Source organism: Argopecten irradians, chromosome 5, assembly GCF_041381155.1.
Source record: "Argopecten irradians isolate NY chromosome 5, Ai_NY, whole genome shotgun sequence".
Taxonomy (NCBI): Eukaryota; Metazoa; Mollusca; class Bivalvia; order Pectinida; family Pectinidae; genus Argopecten; species Argopecten irradians.
In genome coordinates, this window is record NC_091138.1 from 46,638,368 (window position 1) to 46,653,840 (window position 15,473).

At 34.2% G+C, this 15,473-nt stretch overlaps 1 protein-coding gene across 1 annotated transcript; it reads left to right on the forward strand.

Moving 5' to 3' along the window:
- The first annotated feature begins 9,981 nt into the window (after positions 1-9,981).
- On the forward strand, positions 9,982-13,907 carry LOC138324047 (probable G-protein coupled receptor B0563.6). The gene has a single exon (XM_069269054.1). The coding sequence runs from the start codon at positions 10,201-10,203 to the stop codon at positions 11,215-11,217; it is 1,017 nt and encodes a 338-aa protein (XP_069125155.1). The 5' UTR covers positions 9,982-10,200; the 3' UTR covers positions 11,218-13,907.
- Positions 13,908-15,473: the final 1,566 nt, after the last annotated feature.

Below are 15,473 nucleotides of genomic sequence, written 5' to 3' on the forward strand. Positions count from 1 at the left end.
TGATAAATTTGGCTTTAAGAGAGTTTACTTAACACGGATGTATTTACAACGTGGTGAATTTTCATGAAGGCATCCTCGACACTCCAGGGGTTCCGATCACTTACGATCTCTATACCCCTGGGCTATCTCATAGTGAAAGTGAAGGCAGCTCAGCGGAAAATATTTGACCAATCACAGGCCTGCAAAGATTTCCTTTGAAGACTACAGAGAGAGCGACGCCTAACATCAAAGCCACACAGTCAACCACAGTGTACCGTTATACGGCTCTTTTGATGTAGATCAAATGACTAAATTAGCTGTTCTGCTGCCTCCAGTTTAACTAGGAGATAGTCCAGGGATGCAGAGATCGTAAGTGATCAGAACCCCTGGAATATCGAGGATGTCATGAAGGGGAATACGAATATTATGTATTGTTGACCACTTTGATTCATATCGTGTTTCAATCATAACAAACACTCCATCTTCTATTTCTCGCCATACTGTACACTGTATTCGAACAACCGGAAGTACACATAATTGTAAACAAGGTTACACAATATTACGGAATGGGTGATGTTATATGCGGAACGAAATAATGCTACTCTTTCTATATTATCAACATGTATCAAATCATACATAGACAAATACTTGTTCTCTGTTATCTGAAGGTTCTTGCACAAGCACAATAGATACGGGTAAATCAAATGGAAAAGCAATGATGTTGTAGGGATTGAAAGGTAAATAGTTTCAATAAACCTCTCATATTGTTTTAAATATTAAAGATGCTCCATCGCTGACAAATTGTATTTTTTCACTATAAAAAACAGCAGCAGACGATTTAGTATTTTTCTTCAGTTACAAAAGTTACTTTCTTTACACCATTACCGCCGTTGAAAAGTTTGAGCTTCTAATTTTACTTCAAGTTAAAAATATATATATAATTGCATACCGAAAAAATTCCGTGGCACTATATCCTACACTTTATATGGAACGAAGTACTGCTTGCGCATGACCCAAAGACAAAATAAATTATTTTATATTATTTTTTTTTGTTAATTAGACTTATGTATACACGATTAAACACTAATTATTGTACAAATGCTGAATATCATTTATGCTCTCTCGGCGGTGGAGCATCTTTAAGTAGTATGCAGTAAGCCAGTTATTTCATGATAACTCGTCATTCGGGAATTACTTTTATAACTCTTAATATTCGAAAGCCAGGTAATGTGATAACCTTTGCTTGGTCCATATTCATCGAGATTTATGTTAAATATTGCTATGGATTTCACCATTCATTGACACAGCTTTAGTATCACAAAGTATTCAAAAGTGATTCAAAACGCGTAACAATACAATCGGATTAAGCAATATTGAATGAATTCACAGTAATGGTGCAAATCAATCTTGAAGCTAAGATGAAAAGCTCTGCTTCCTTAAAAATTGAGAAAAAAACATAATTCTATAGAAGGAATATCACATTGAAGTAAACTATCAATATTTGTCATTCGTATTAGCTTTAAATCTATTGACATTAGAGATATTATGGATATTTGCAAAAACATGTTGATAGAATCGTGATAAATGCATCAAAACAATGAGAATGGAGGGATTAGGAATGTAAGGGTTTCAATGATGATGTAGATAATTAATAATTATGCTCTATAATTGACGCAGCTTTTGTTTTCCTACTTAGATAAAAGAAGTAGGGCAGTGGGGATACCTATCTATCACATAATCCGCCTGGGCCAAGTTTCATTAACGTTCCTCATCTTTAAGGTATTTCTTAACTTATAATTCTCTATAGGAAAGCATTATAGATTTTAAAGAAGGCTCCTTATATATATTACTTACAACTTTTTTCCTTCTTTAGTGTTTTCCTATGGGGGATTTTAAGATTAGATTCTTTCATAAAACTTGGCTCAATTACCACGTAAAATATATAATGAGATTTTGACGTAGTACATGGAATTTATTAAGCTCGTCTCGAAATGTTAATTGCTGTTCGCCATCGCTCCTAAAAATAAAAACGTCGGAGTCTCATTTTAGAAAAGCAAAATGAAATAAATTCTCATTTAAAAGATCCCCAATATTTTCGCCTACACAACATTTCTGATGTTCAGACAACAGCTTCAAGTGTCGTCTGATGTCACATAAAACTACGATTGATTGAAGTGCTAGGAACATTATGTAAATAGATCCGGAACATTGCGTGATACCGGATCTACTGTTAGATTGCACCTAAACTCTGGGTAGCCTGTACTCTTTGTTCTGGTGACAGTCCGGGCAGACATCGCACCACAAAGACAGATCGACGGACATATTTAAGTAATTAACACTCATTAATGATGTCTGTCGACACTAAAGGAGCACGGCACATTACAGATCAAGTATCAGACGCCCACGTCAGAATTTTAGTTATATGTGCTGTTGTCTTCATACTGTCGAATTCAGAATTGCTTCACCGCCAACAGTCATCTATTCCAAGCCAACATGACATTTATTCAAAAAGCAGTGTCGATCCTTAATTGCAATGCATATAAACATGTATAAGATATCTTGATTGCGAAAAAAGATATTTCATATTGTTGATTTGATATATCATATAATAAATAAGATATCTTATCTACTTTATATATCTTATATAGGAACGAGATTTCAACAAAGGTCCAGGAATGAAGTATCCCTACCCAGAAGTCCACAAAGAGAGGTGTACAGTATACGCAGCTGCGTACTACTACCCGTTCAGCCAGATTCTTGTTTGCTTCGCATGCTACGCCAATATCAAGCGTTTGGTTGAACGAGACAAAAGTATGCACGTATAGATAGGTCACCATATATAGCCAATATAGTTATTGCCGCCATGCCACGTTTTCAAGACACCGTTAAATGCAACCAAACAGCGCTTGATTCTCCCTTACAGTGCCATCTCTGTGAAGTGCGAACGATTCAAAGAGTTGCTCCGAAGTGATTCGAATGACGTCCGAGGGTGAAATTAGTTAATGATTTTAAATGCTATGAAATCTCATTCTATACTGGATGTCTTATATAGCAACGAGATTTCAATTTTATGCGATATCTTATATATTAACTAAAAGATATCTTATATACGATATACGATTTGTTATATAGAAAATTAAAGATATCTTATTTAAATTCTATATGAGATATCTTATACACTATATAACATATCATTTACAATAATACAAGATATCTTATACATGTATGATATATGATATATCTTATATATTGTATGAGATATCTTTATGAGATATCTTATATACTATATGAGAAATCTTATATGAGATATAAGATACTTTATATACTATATAAGATATCTTATACATTATATTAGATATATTATACATTATCTAAGATATCTTATATATATATCAGATATATATGCTATCTTATAGATATATATAACAGATATCTTATACCGACAAACAAGAGCCTATAATTTTGACAGAACTGCCAAAAATCATAATAATCAAATGAAATATAATAGATGATGTCATAATAAAATGAAATATAATAGATAATATGATAATAAAATAAAATGTAATAGATAATATACATAGATAATATAGATATCTAAATATACATAAAATACAAGAACTTTTAATGTGCTCAAATTCTGTATTGTAAATAATATCGATAACGCATCACTCATGTTTGTCTGCCTTTGAATGATTTTCACAACTTATAATCAAATCTGATGGTTTCCAATAGATTACTAAAATAACCTGTCAAAATCTTCATACTGTTATAGCACGTACATCTTTAAGAAAGTGGGTGTAATGAACATCTCGAGCTGATTCATTTCACAACTTGTAGCAATCAAACTTTGCAATCAAACTTTATACATTAAATATCGCCTGTTGAACCTCAGATTCTCAGCACGGTAACATGATACATTTTCCAACTTCAATTTGCCATATACTTTTTATGTCACTCCTCTTACTTGATGTTTTTGTTCTGTTAGGGATATCTTTACACACGAGGATCAGTTGATATCTTTTTTGTGTCACTGTATTAAAAGTATCTTCTTTTCCATGTAATCATCTATGTCATCTTCCCCATGTGTTCCCCTCTAAACATACTCCTGGCCTATCTATTGTTTAACATTCCCAAGGTGCCCAATAAATCGTGATATATAATGAGGTGAGAGAAAATAGAATAGAGACTATCACACTGGGGTGTAGATACTACATCATTGTACAGAAATTGTATTTTTTTAGAGTTTTCAGATGAATTGTTCAAAGCTTCAGCATATTCACAATAAGACTACATTATATATCTACATGTATTTAGTCATTTACAACTCCATACGATTACAGAACATGTGAAAGGCTGATCATCTTAATGATTTAATTTATTAAAAGTCAAGCTCAATAAAAAATTCATTTCTTTATCAGAAAAGCGAAATCCCTAAAGTAATATACCATATAATATGCTGAAGAGAAAGGTGAAGCTTACTGGCCGCAATCTTTTATGGTGTTTGATGATTTGCTTTCGAAGATGTCTCATAACCATCAAAATGCAATCTTAGATTATAATTTAACCTGTGTTGACCTTATTTTGCATGATGCTAGCCGTGTCACCAAATATTCAAGGGCACGTAGTCATTTTTTCTGTTTCTCCTGTAGAAGTCGTTACACATATTTTAAAGCATTTTTTCTCAGGATTAAGAGACTCATTTTTGTTAAGGTTTCTCTGATGCATATATGGCGATTATCTGAATATTCTAACACAAAGCCTATACTGCAAGCTCAGCAATAAATATATGAAAATCATGCCAGTCGAGAAACCATAAGTATTTTTGCTCTTCTTGAAAATGCCCTAACGACCAAATTTGAAATATTTGTCGAATCATTGATCATGTTAAATTCATCATAATTATCTGTAAATACGTCGTTTCATCCCTCCAGGGGTTTTTAAAATAGAAAAAAAAACATGAGAGTTCGTTAACTGTAACAACGTGCCTCCATTTTATCTAGGAATTATACTATTTGTAAACCAAACATGTCTTATCAAGTTTTTCAAGACCTAAATATAATTTTAATTTATCAACTTGGCGTTTAGTTCGATTTTTACAAGTGCGGGTCGCATAACTAAAGCTGGTAATGATATATAGTATACAGTGTACGTGTTTAACTTTATCTGAAGGAATGATTGCGTTTCTATTTATGTTAATCAATTATCTGCACGTTATACAACGGCTTCGCCAAATTAATAGGTTTGTTTACAACAATAGTGTATTATATAAATGTCAATGGCTGTGTAGGATAGGGAATCCATTGTGACGTCATGATATATGAACCATTCCATTACGACTTGACACAATGACGTGATACCTGCATTCAAGAATATCATGGCAAATTGTTGTCTCTGCCTAAAATCCAACTAATTTGTAGTTATGTGAAAACTTACATTAATGTCGGGTCATGGTATATGATAACAGTGGTTATCATAGCTGACAGGCAGTCTTCAAACTGGTTTTTTTTTCAAACGGCACTCCCGAATATGTGAATGGGTCAAGGGGTGTGTGTAGTAGATTTTTAAGCCACTTGCCTTTCCACACTAGCCGGCAGGGCTTTCAATTCCCGGCCACCGAAAGCGATTTGTATAAAAGGTAAGGGTTTTCGCACCGATGTAAAATCGTTTCACGTATAGAATAATTTTCCCCGGGCACTCCGGTTTCTGCTTGTTTCATCAGAAAACTTTAATCTGTTAATGCCATACATTCATACTATCTCTAGTGTAACTTACCTTGAGTATTGTTCGTTTGTTATGTCGGTCGATAATTGTTCCATCATGCACAGGATTTAGGAAATATCAGAAAATTAAAATTCCAAATAATGTATGTAGCTCAGAATTATTTGTATAGTGTCCTTCACACGACCCACTCACTTTATTTCCGTCTGCTCAAAATTTTGCTTTGGAAACCTGAAGTGTCTTGTAAGCGACGTGGTCAATATTTTTCTTAATCGACTTGGCTACATTTAACAAGCATAAACAGAAAATGAATATTCACCATTGTTTTACTAATACTAATGTCTGTTGTTATGGTACAAGTTATTAGGCATGTGGTGACTTATATCCAATTGTCTTATCTAATCTGATATCACATAGGTCATTTGTTTTGTCATTCAACATTCCCAACTTATCCAAACTCGCCACTGTCACTTCATGTCTTCGGAGAGGGTTCACGCATCCATGTAACAGCGAAACGAGTGTCACGATCTTAAGACCTGATGCTAATGCTCCCAGAGTGAAGTGATTGTGTACAACGAGAAAACTACTGTTGTCAGCTATTTCGTTTATAACTTAACGTGTCAAATCTGGAGAGAGAAAAAAAGAATCTCATTTTGCACAGATCTGCATTTGCAGTAATTTTGTTTTAAAAACACGTTCATGCAACAGGAATTTAATTACATGCATGTTGAAACATTCATCACCTCCATAAGCTATGTGATGAATGGCGACATAAACTGTATTCGATCTGCTATATGTATCTCTATGTAGTTATTATTCTCCACGATACGCGTTTGCGGGGTATTTTAAATTGAGCTCCGTCAGTCCCCCCGTGCGTCCGAGATCCTTTTCTGGACCGTAACACAAGAAGCGTTGAACGCAGCTCCATTAAGCTTTCTGTATACATCAGACAAGTGCCCTAGTTGTGCCCTTTGTTATTGCGGACCTTCCATTTTTGGAATTATTTCTGTTACATTGTACCATGGAAACTTAGTCAAAAATACCAAATTACTACTTTCTTTTGTTTCCGGTTGTTTTCCAAAACCGTTCAAGTCGGCTCCATGAAAGTTTCTGTTTCAGAAAAGTGCCCTATTTGTGCCTTTTGCTATTGTGGAAGGTCCATGCTCAGTGGGTTTTTTTTCTTTTATTTTCAGTTACCATGGTCACTAAGTCAAAAATACCAAATTACTGTTTCTTTTTCTTTCAGGACTATAACTCCAAAACCGTTCAATTCAGCTCCATGAAACTTTCTGTACTAATCAAACAAGTGCCTTAAATGTGCCTTTTGCTATTGTGGACCTTCCATTTTTGGATTTGTTTTTCTGTTACCATGGAGACTCAGTCAAAAATACCAAATTACTGTTTCTTCTTGTTACCTGCTGTTGTGATTTTTTCAGTTTTACAATACTCGCACACATTTAAAGTTATACTTGAATAATTGTTGCTTTGACCTTGATGTGTTTGGGTTTTATTCCAACTGCGGGGCACGGGGGAAAATGCCACGCTTTGCGGTTCCTTGTTACTAGTTATGTGTTACATCACAAAACAAATCTCAGAATCACACAACTACCTTGTAAAATATCAGACTGGTTTATCAAGTGAACACCTGGGACATTTTAGAAATATCCGATATTTATTCACCATCATTTTAACTTTTTCATAATTACATTCTGACGGAATCGCATAGAAACAATTCCCAAAAGTTGTTCTCCCTAGGAAAAAATACTAAATATATATGAATATCTTTTTTCAAAGATTTTCGGCATATTTACTCTCCTAAGAATCAGAATCTAGTAAAATCTAATTGGAAAATCAAAACGAATTCTACTTAATTGGGTTTGATTTCATGCGCCTGAGGATAGTCAAGAGGCCGAAAATTTCCAAAAAGATACATTTATATTAAATCAAATATATTCATGTCAATTTATTCAAACCAACCAAATCCTTTTGAGATGGCACACTTGAGAAATTATTCCGACTTTTTATTAACATATCAAAAGCGATGTTAATTTTTTTATGCTATAGTTTCACTCCTAAACATTTAGCGATTGACAATGATTGTTGCACTTAGATAAACGTCTTCACTAATGATCCTATGGGTGTTGTCTGTCTCCATCATCGTTCGAATGCGTCTGTTTCAGATCATTACTAGAGATGACGTGTTCTTATTGCAATGATACACTATATATTAATTAAAAGGTTAACGCGGACAGCAGTTAATAAGCAATATATAAACAGTGTTGTCAATATATGTATCCCATAGGTAATAACTTTGCTACAGTATACTATTATATATTATAGAGTAACACGACATCCCGCTGAAAATGTCAAACGGGATCACCAACCACAGTACATATTAACAAAGAAACATTAATACTAAATCATATATACGTATTAATGGTTAATTTGTCAGACTAATTCCAAAAGGCAATCAAGTGCATTTATTGACACTATTCAGTGAACCGTAACATTACATCTACCGTGACTGGAGTTTTACACGGCGTCATAGATTGTCTTTGAAGAGGTAATTAGGCTCGTGTATCCGATATATTATAAACATTTGAAAGGACCATGATAGTGTTCAACGTTCCGTTAAAATATCGCGACATTAATGATGATAAAATCTATAATTAGATACAACAGTAAGTATAAACTACGACGTTGCAGCATTTAATTCACTTATTAAAGTTTAAAGCTGCTTTATAGTCGTTTGTTGGAGTTACTGAACTAAAATAATATATTCTATTTTAGCAGTGATAACACAAAGTCGACAGTGGTGCCTCATCTTTTTGTTTGTCATGTTTATTATAATATTTTATCACCAATGTCGGCTGACATTTATAATTAAATTTCAAAGGAACGTTTTAACAAGCCCGGATATTACTTCGACGTAGCATAATGTTCAAATAATACTACAATTTACTACTATATTTGCACACTTTACAGAAAGATTGTAGGAAACTGAGTTTTCTTTGTTTACGGTTCGTTATTGTTGTCGAGATACGAATATCGAATCCGATGTCATCTGGAATTTGAGATTATAGCATAACGGTTTCACTACCAACGTGTAATTGGAATGTTGGCAGCTTTGCAGTTCATTTTGATCAGAATGATTTGACAATTTATAGGGCCACTTACTCAGTTTTACCAAGTTTTAAATGTTGCAATTATCTAGATTAACTCGATGGTATACTGTCACCAATGGCTCTTGAAGATCTAAGTAGACGATTTAGAATTTTAAACTTTCTGTATACATCAGGCAAGTGTCCTAAATGTGCCTTTTGCTATTGCGGACCTTCCATGTTTGGGATTTTGCGTATTTAGATAAATTTTTTTATACACCATATACGTATTATTTAATTTGACAATTAAAATAAACCGATATATATTTTTACAATGTAAATAGCCTAATGTATATGATACAATGTTAACTGAGTGTTGGCAGTTTTGCAGTTCAAATTTATCTGAATGATCTGACAATCCTTAGGGTCACTTACTCAATTTTAAAGAGTTTTAAATGCTGCAAATACCTAGGTTAGCTCGGTGGTATAGTATCACCAATGGCTCTTGAAGATCTAAATAGAAGATTTAGAATTTAATGGTTGAGAAATACCAGATGACCAGACAAAAACATGCTTTAAGCTCACCATCCCTTTAGACAGTAGAATTTATTGGTATTGTATAAGACGTATGGGGCCGATATATGTCATCATTTGGGATGTTGCGTATTTAGATAATTTTTGATACACCATATAATACACATAATATATGATTTGACAACTCAAATAACCCGATTTATCATTTTAAAATCCAAATAGGTTAATATATGTGATTTGACAATGCAATATTTGAAATGTAAAATACATTTATTTTTCTGCACTGTTCCCACTCATCCCGTAGATAAAATGTCTTATGCATCACTGAATTTCATCATTGCTTGCTCTTTGTGCTCCTGCCATGCATGAGTTCAAATAAACAAATCCGCATATGAAATATTCATATGTATTTGAGATGAGAAAGAGTCGCGTACTTAATAAACGAATCGCTGGTCTGATATCTGCTGTACGATCAGGCTGTGTCAAGGGGAATTAAGTTTAAGTAGAGATGACAAGTCTATGTCGTCTCATCATAAACGGTAATTGCTTTAGTGGTCTGTGCAGACTGGGACCTTGTACAGTTATAAAGTCATCATTTATATATATTATGTTGTATTGTGACTTAATGGTCTTCCTCTGTTTTACAGATTCATCTGAGAACCCCCGGATTATGACGACAACATATCAACAATTCTAAAACGACAGGATTTGACAACTAGCTAAGGTACACCATTCTCAGGACGCATGTGTCTATCATTGAGCGGCTCGTCTTCAGAACAATGAAAGTGTGAAATGTTACAAATATTTTGAAGAATGATGACGGAAACAACTATTTTTAAGTAGACCAACAGACAAGTAAATAGACAAGATGAACCAGACGGTGGATCCGGACGTCAAGGATATGCTGGAGGGCATTTGTTATAACTACATTGGCCCGGTGCTTTGTGTATTCGGAGTGCTGGGAAACATTATCAACTTGGTTGTTTTGACGAGACAACAACTGGTTGAGTCACCTTACATCTACCTAAAGGCACTTGCAGTGACCGATATGTCGGCCCTTCTATTCTCATTTCCCTTTTTGGTGGTGTCGCGAACAGCTACAACCTTTCCTCTTAAATGGTATAATGCCTATATTTTCTTGCCAGTCGTCAACTTCTTTACCGCCTCCAGTATTTGGATCACAGTCGTCATGACAATCGACCGATTCATTTTTGTGAAATTTCCGATCTGGGCAAGATGGCGGTGTAGTCGTTTCAGTGCGCAAGTGAGAGTTTGGATAATTCTTGTGGCGACTGTTATGATTAGCGTCCCAAGGCTATTTTGCTATAATATAGTGCCTATCAGTGTTGAAAACGGTAATGTTACAGTGACAGATTTACATGGTTACAGACTGAAACCCACAGGTTTCCGGATGAGTGATTATTACCAGGCGATGAACATCGCTCTCATCATCCTCATCCACTTCTTGCCGCTCATTATTCTGTGTGTGATCAATATCAACCTGATCATCGCCGTACAGCAAGCACGCATCGCGCGCGAGGAGTTAAATCTACGAAACAACATGGAGACGGAATGGCAGAAGGACCAGCGCCGATTCACTATAACTCTCATCAGCATTGTTCTTTTAGCAATTGTCTCCATCTTTCCTGCCGCCATTTGTGATCTCATGGTCGAGATGAAATTTGGACTCAGATATTCGAAACTTATGCAGATTATATCAAATCTGCTAATGTGGCTCAATTTATCCATGAACTTTATCATGTATTGTGCATTCAATAAAAAGTTTGTGCGTGTGCTGAAGGACGTGATGGGGAAAAGCATTTACCGTTTTAGGTATTCACTGAAGAGTGTTCGGGGAGATCAAAGTGAAATGACGACAATATGATATCCTTAAGCGATAAAACATCGGATACATTTCATTGTTCTATGGAGTAACTTTAATGTTTTATGATTATTTTTTGTAATATTTCTAAAGCGTCTCACAGCCATCGAAAGCGGTAAAGGTGTAGATTTACGTCTCGATTCAAGCGTCTATGTGACACTGCTGATACCGGATTTCCGCAGCATACTCATCCCGTCCTGAGAGTGTAGACTCGCATTCCCCAGACTTTCGTTCAGGGCGGCGAGAGTCTGGGCAATACGAGACTAGAGGGTGTTCTGTCATTACTTCCGTTATGATGTAATCTTAAACTGTTATTGTTTCAACTGTGAAATTTAAGTAATGTATATGTACATGGTAAAATAGAAGTAGTTGACCCGATTCATCTGGTGATATCAACACTAGAATATGTAGCTACCAGACCCACCCATGTAGTACCCACGACAAGGATGGATACTTTGAGACCTGACGCACATGAAGCTGTACTGTATTATTAAACATAACCTTAGACTGAATATCATCCTACTCAACCTATCTATTTAATATTATTTTAAAGCTGTATGTGTCATAACCGGTAGAATTGTTTAGCATATTGTTCTTTTCTTTATATTATATTATTTACTTATATATTTACTTGATATTAGTTGTTTTATAAACATTAGTTACGACATCGACATGGTTTTGGTGATGTTGTTTTTTCATAGCTAAATTATAAATGTATAGTGCAGGTATAAACCACTCCTTGGCACCTTCTTCAATTTAACTTTAGATTTTTTATTTTTATTTTTTTGTGTGTGTTTTAAGTCAGAATACCGATGTAAGTGTAACCTGTATATATTCAAATACACATTGAACAAGATTAAGACACTTCAGGTAATTTTATCAGGTTGAATTGGGTTCCAAACAACACAAAATATATAAAAGTGTGATGGGACTGCGATGGATTTGTAAGTATTTTCATCATATATATTAGTTGATTATTTTTATGTTCTAGCAACAATCAGGTTCATTTAAGGACGTAATTTGCGGTGGAGGATAGCTAGACTGCCGGTGGCATAACTTTTTACCGGGACCTGGCAAAATGTCTACCGCAAGCCTCGAAAAGAAGAGAAAGGCTAATGATACTTTGTCGGAGCGTCTAAACATTTCCACCAGAACAGATTCTTGATTAGAATATTCATGATATAACGTACACCCGTATGGAAAACAAAGATAATGTATGCAATTAGAAGAAGTCCTGATAATGAAGTGAAATCGGAGTTCGAAGAGAAAAACATGCAGTGGAGACAAAATGAAGGAAAGTAACTCTTGTAGATCAAAATAGCAAGATCATCGTCAGTAGATGTTTGTATTATATAAACCATCGATATATAGATTTACATAAACACATAGCTATACGTGTGTACCTGTGTGGACTGGTCGTTTAAGGTATCCATCTGTAACACAAAATCATCTGCATATTGTTATTTAGAGTTATTGTGACATGTTCCCGTACTGTTAAATAGTAAAGTTTGTGTACGTGGTCTGGAGTTAGGACATTACTCGAGATTTGTTCTTAGTCTATGTGAAGCAATTATATTACTCCTAGAAATAACATCAATGATCTTATCAATGTTTGTGGTTAGAGAGTCACCACGAAAATCATAAAAGTGTACACAACGAACGTTTGATGTTACACTGCACACGAAATGACGAAAGCATACACCCGGATGTGCGTCACTGTTTTGTTTTTCAATTATACAAATACTCATTAGAAGAAGAAGAGTTGATGGAAGTTTAAGATGCCTATTGTAGTAACAGTCAAGAAACATTCTATGATTTCTACTTTCCTATTGATATTTTTGTTTAATTTTATTAACTAATTCAATTTGATCTCGAAAAGTTTACATTTCTTTTGCTCATATCAGAATTTCCCAAGAAACATTAATGGCATAAGTGTTGTAGCTCTAGATTTGAAACTGCGACTTTCTTTAAGTAGGATATTTTAACATGGGTTACTGAAGCTGGTTCAGTGGCAGTCCATCACAATAGCCCATTGTTATAAGGATAAATTAATCAATATACATGTCTGTTTACTTGATTCTGCTAATATAGTTGTTATGACAATTTCGTGAAATATTATTTTGTTATTTTTTCAAAATCATTCACCACACCACTTACACAATGTAATAAATGACTCACCAAATCCAAACCATAGGCATAGATATTTATCATTAAACAACCTCACTTTCACTCAATTTTTCATAGTTTATTTATAAATCAAAATTCATTAGGATGACTTAATCAATGTTTACTATATAAGTTGTTTGTACACCTTGATCTAATGCGTCAATTATGAACGGTAGAGCAAACGTGTATTCTCTACTTCGCATCTTCGTATAATTCAACGTGTTCACAAATACAATAATTCGCAATTAAAAACTGTGAATTTGATTTACATTTCGCAATTACGTATCATACGTAAATCTTCGCGCAAACATTTGCATGCGCATTGTAAGCTATTTTGAGAAATTACGAAAAAAAAATCTCTCGAAATCCCATTAATCGGTTTACAGTAGACGGAATGAGATAGACTAAATTTGAATTTCTCATTAGTTATTTTCCCGCATCTTGTTATATAACTTAGTAGTCCATTGTATATTTATATTTTCCTGTTTTATTGTAAGTGAAAATGTTACATTGTTTTAATGTTGATAAAAAAATGACGATATAAATTGTTTTCTGACTTTTCATTTATAAAAACAAATGAACTATGCATAATTTTGTATTGTGTACCCGAAAGTTCTCTGCAACACAGTATGCGTTTGTGTACTTGAAATAGTATAAATGATTGAAGATGCTTCACCGCTGAGAAATGGTATTTTTTCACTATCAAAAACAGAAGCAGACGATTTAGTATTTTTCTTTAGTAACAAAAGCTACTTACTTTACACCATTACCACCATTGAACAGTTTGAGCTTCTAATTTTACTTAAAGTTAAAGTGAATAGTCGGGCAAAGAAAACCAGTCTAAATGCGTTCATTGGCCTTCCAAAAGTTCTTACATATTAATACGACGGTCAAGTTCTGCTTAGTTTCCCAGTTCTGACCATTAAAGCAGAGAAAAGTTGAAAGCATTGAAAGCGAGGCTGTGTGGAAATGTAACTACGGACATAGTGAGCCGGAAGGACGTTTTAGAATTCCCATACTTTAAATTAATATCTTCGTACGCAGACAGATTTGGACGAGAGATTTTATTTTTCCATTTCATAAGAAATTATACTGCATACATTCACACCATTTTTAACCGACTTTAACCATCCTTGCCCGACTGTTCACTTTAAAAATATGAAAAATAATTAATTGCATCATGCATCGAAGGCAAAATAAATTCTTTAATGTTATTTGCTATGTTAATTACACTACATATATACACGATTAAACACCGATTGTTGTTCAAATGATGAATATCAGTTATGCTCTGTCGGCGGTGGTGCATCTTTAAGAAGAAAATGACTTATTAAACAAGGGGACTGAAAATACCAGAGGATTAACTAGATGTAGTTAGATATTAGTCATCAGACGTATTGAATCGAAAATATTCACTATATTTCATACCTTTTGGTAAAAACCATTGAAATAATTGTTAATATTTACACTAATTGTCTAATTCTTAAAACTAAGTTTGATTTCAGTTTATGTTGAATGGTTTACTAGATTATATAACAAATATCTTCAAATAACCACGGTATTGACCGGATGATGCAATTAAGAAAGCATCAGTTTTATCAGACACAGCAGTATAGATGACACCGGTGAACTAAACTATCTAGATACTCCCTATTATCTGCATGGCACTTACACAACCTTCGAAAGGGCATGGTTTCCGAGATATTTGATCCTGTTCGACGACATTGTTGTAAAAACCATAGGAAATGTAGAAGGAATGACAAGTTGTATTAGTTAGGTTTCGTGCTGGGTGCTCCAGATTTCCAACTCTGGAAAATGCATAACATGACATAAACGTTGTGTAGGAACACTCGCTGTTTTCGTAATTGCTATGAAATCAAGAGTTTGGTAAAAACAATATTCGTTTTCTTACATTAATGTATGGCATTTATGTTGTGTAGGGACACTCACTGTTTTCGTAATTGCTGTGAAAAGAGTTTGATAAAAACGATATTTGCTATTTTACATTACTGTATATATGTCGTTAAAACTACTAACCAAGAATACCTCAACCCACGAAATAATTTTGAAGTTACAAAACAGGAAAAAAAATA

What these genes read in the sequence shown, in the direction of transcription:
- LOC138324047 (XM_069269054.1), top strand. Translation starts at nt 10,201, where the DNA reads ATGAACCAGACGGTGGATCCGGACGTCAAGGATATGCTGGAGGGCATT.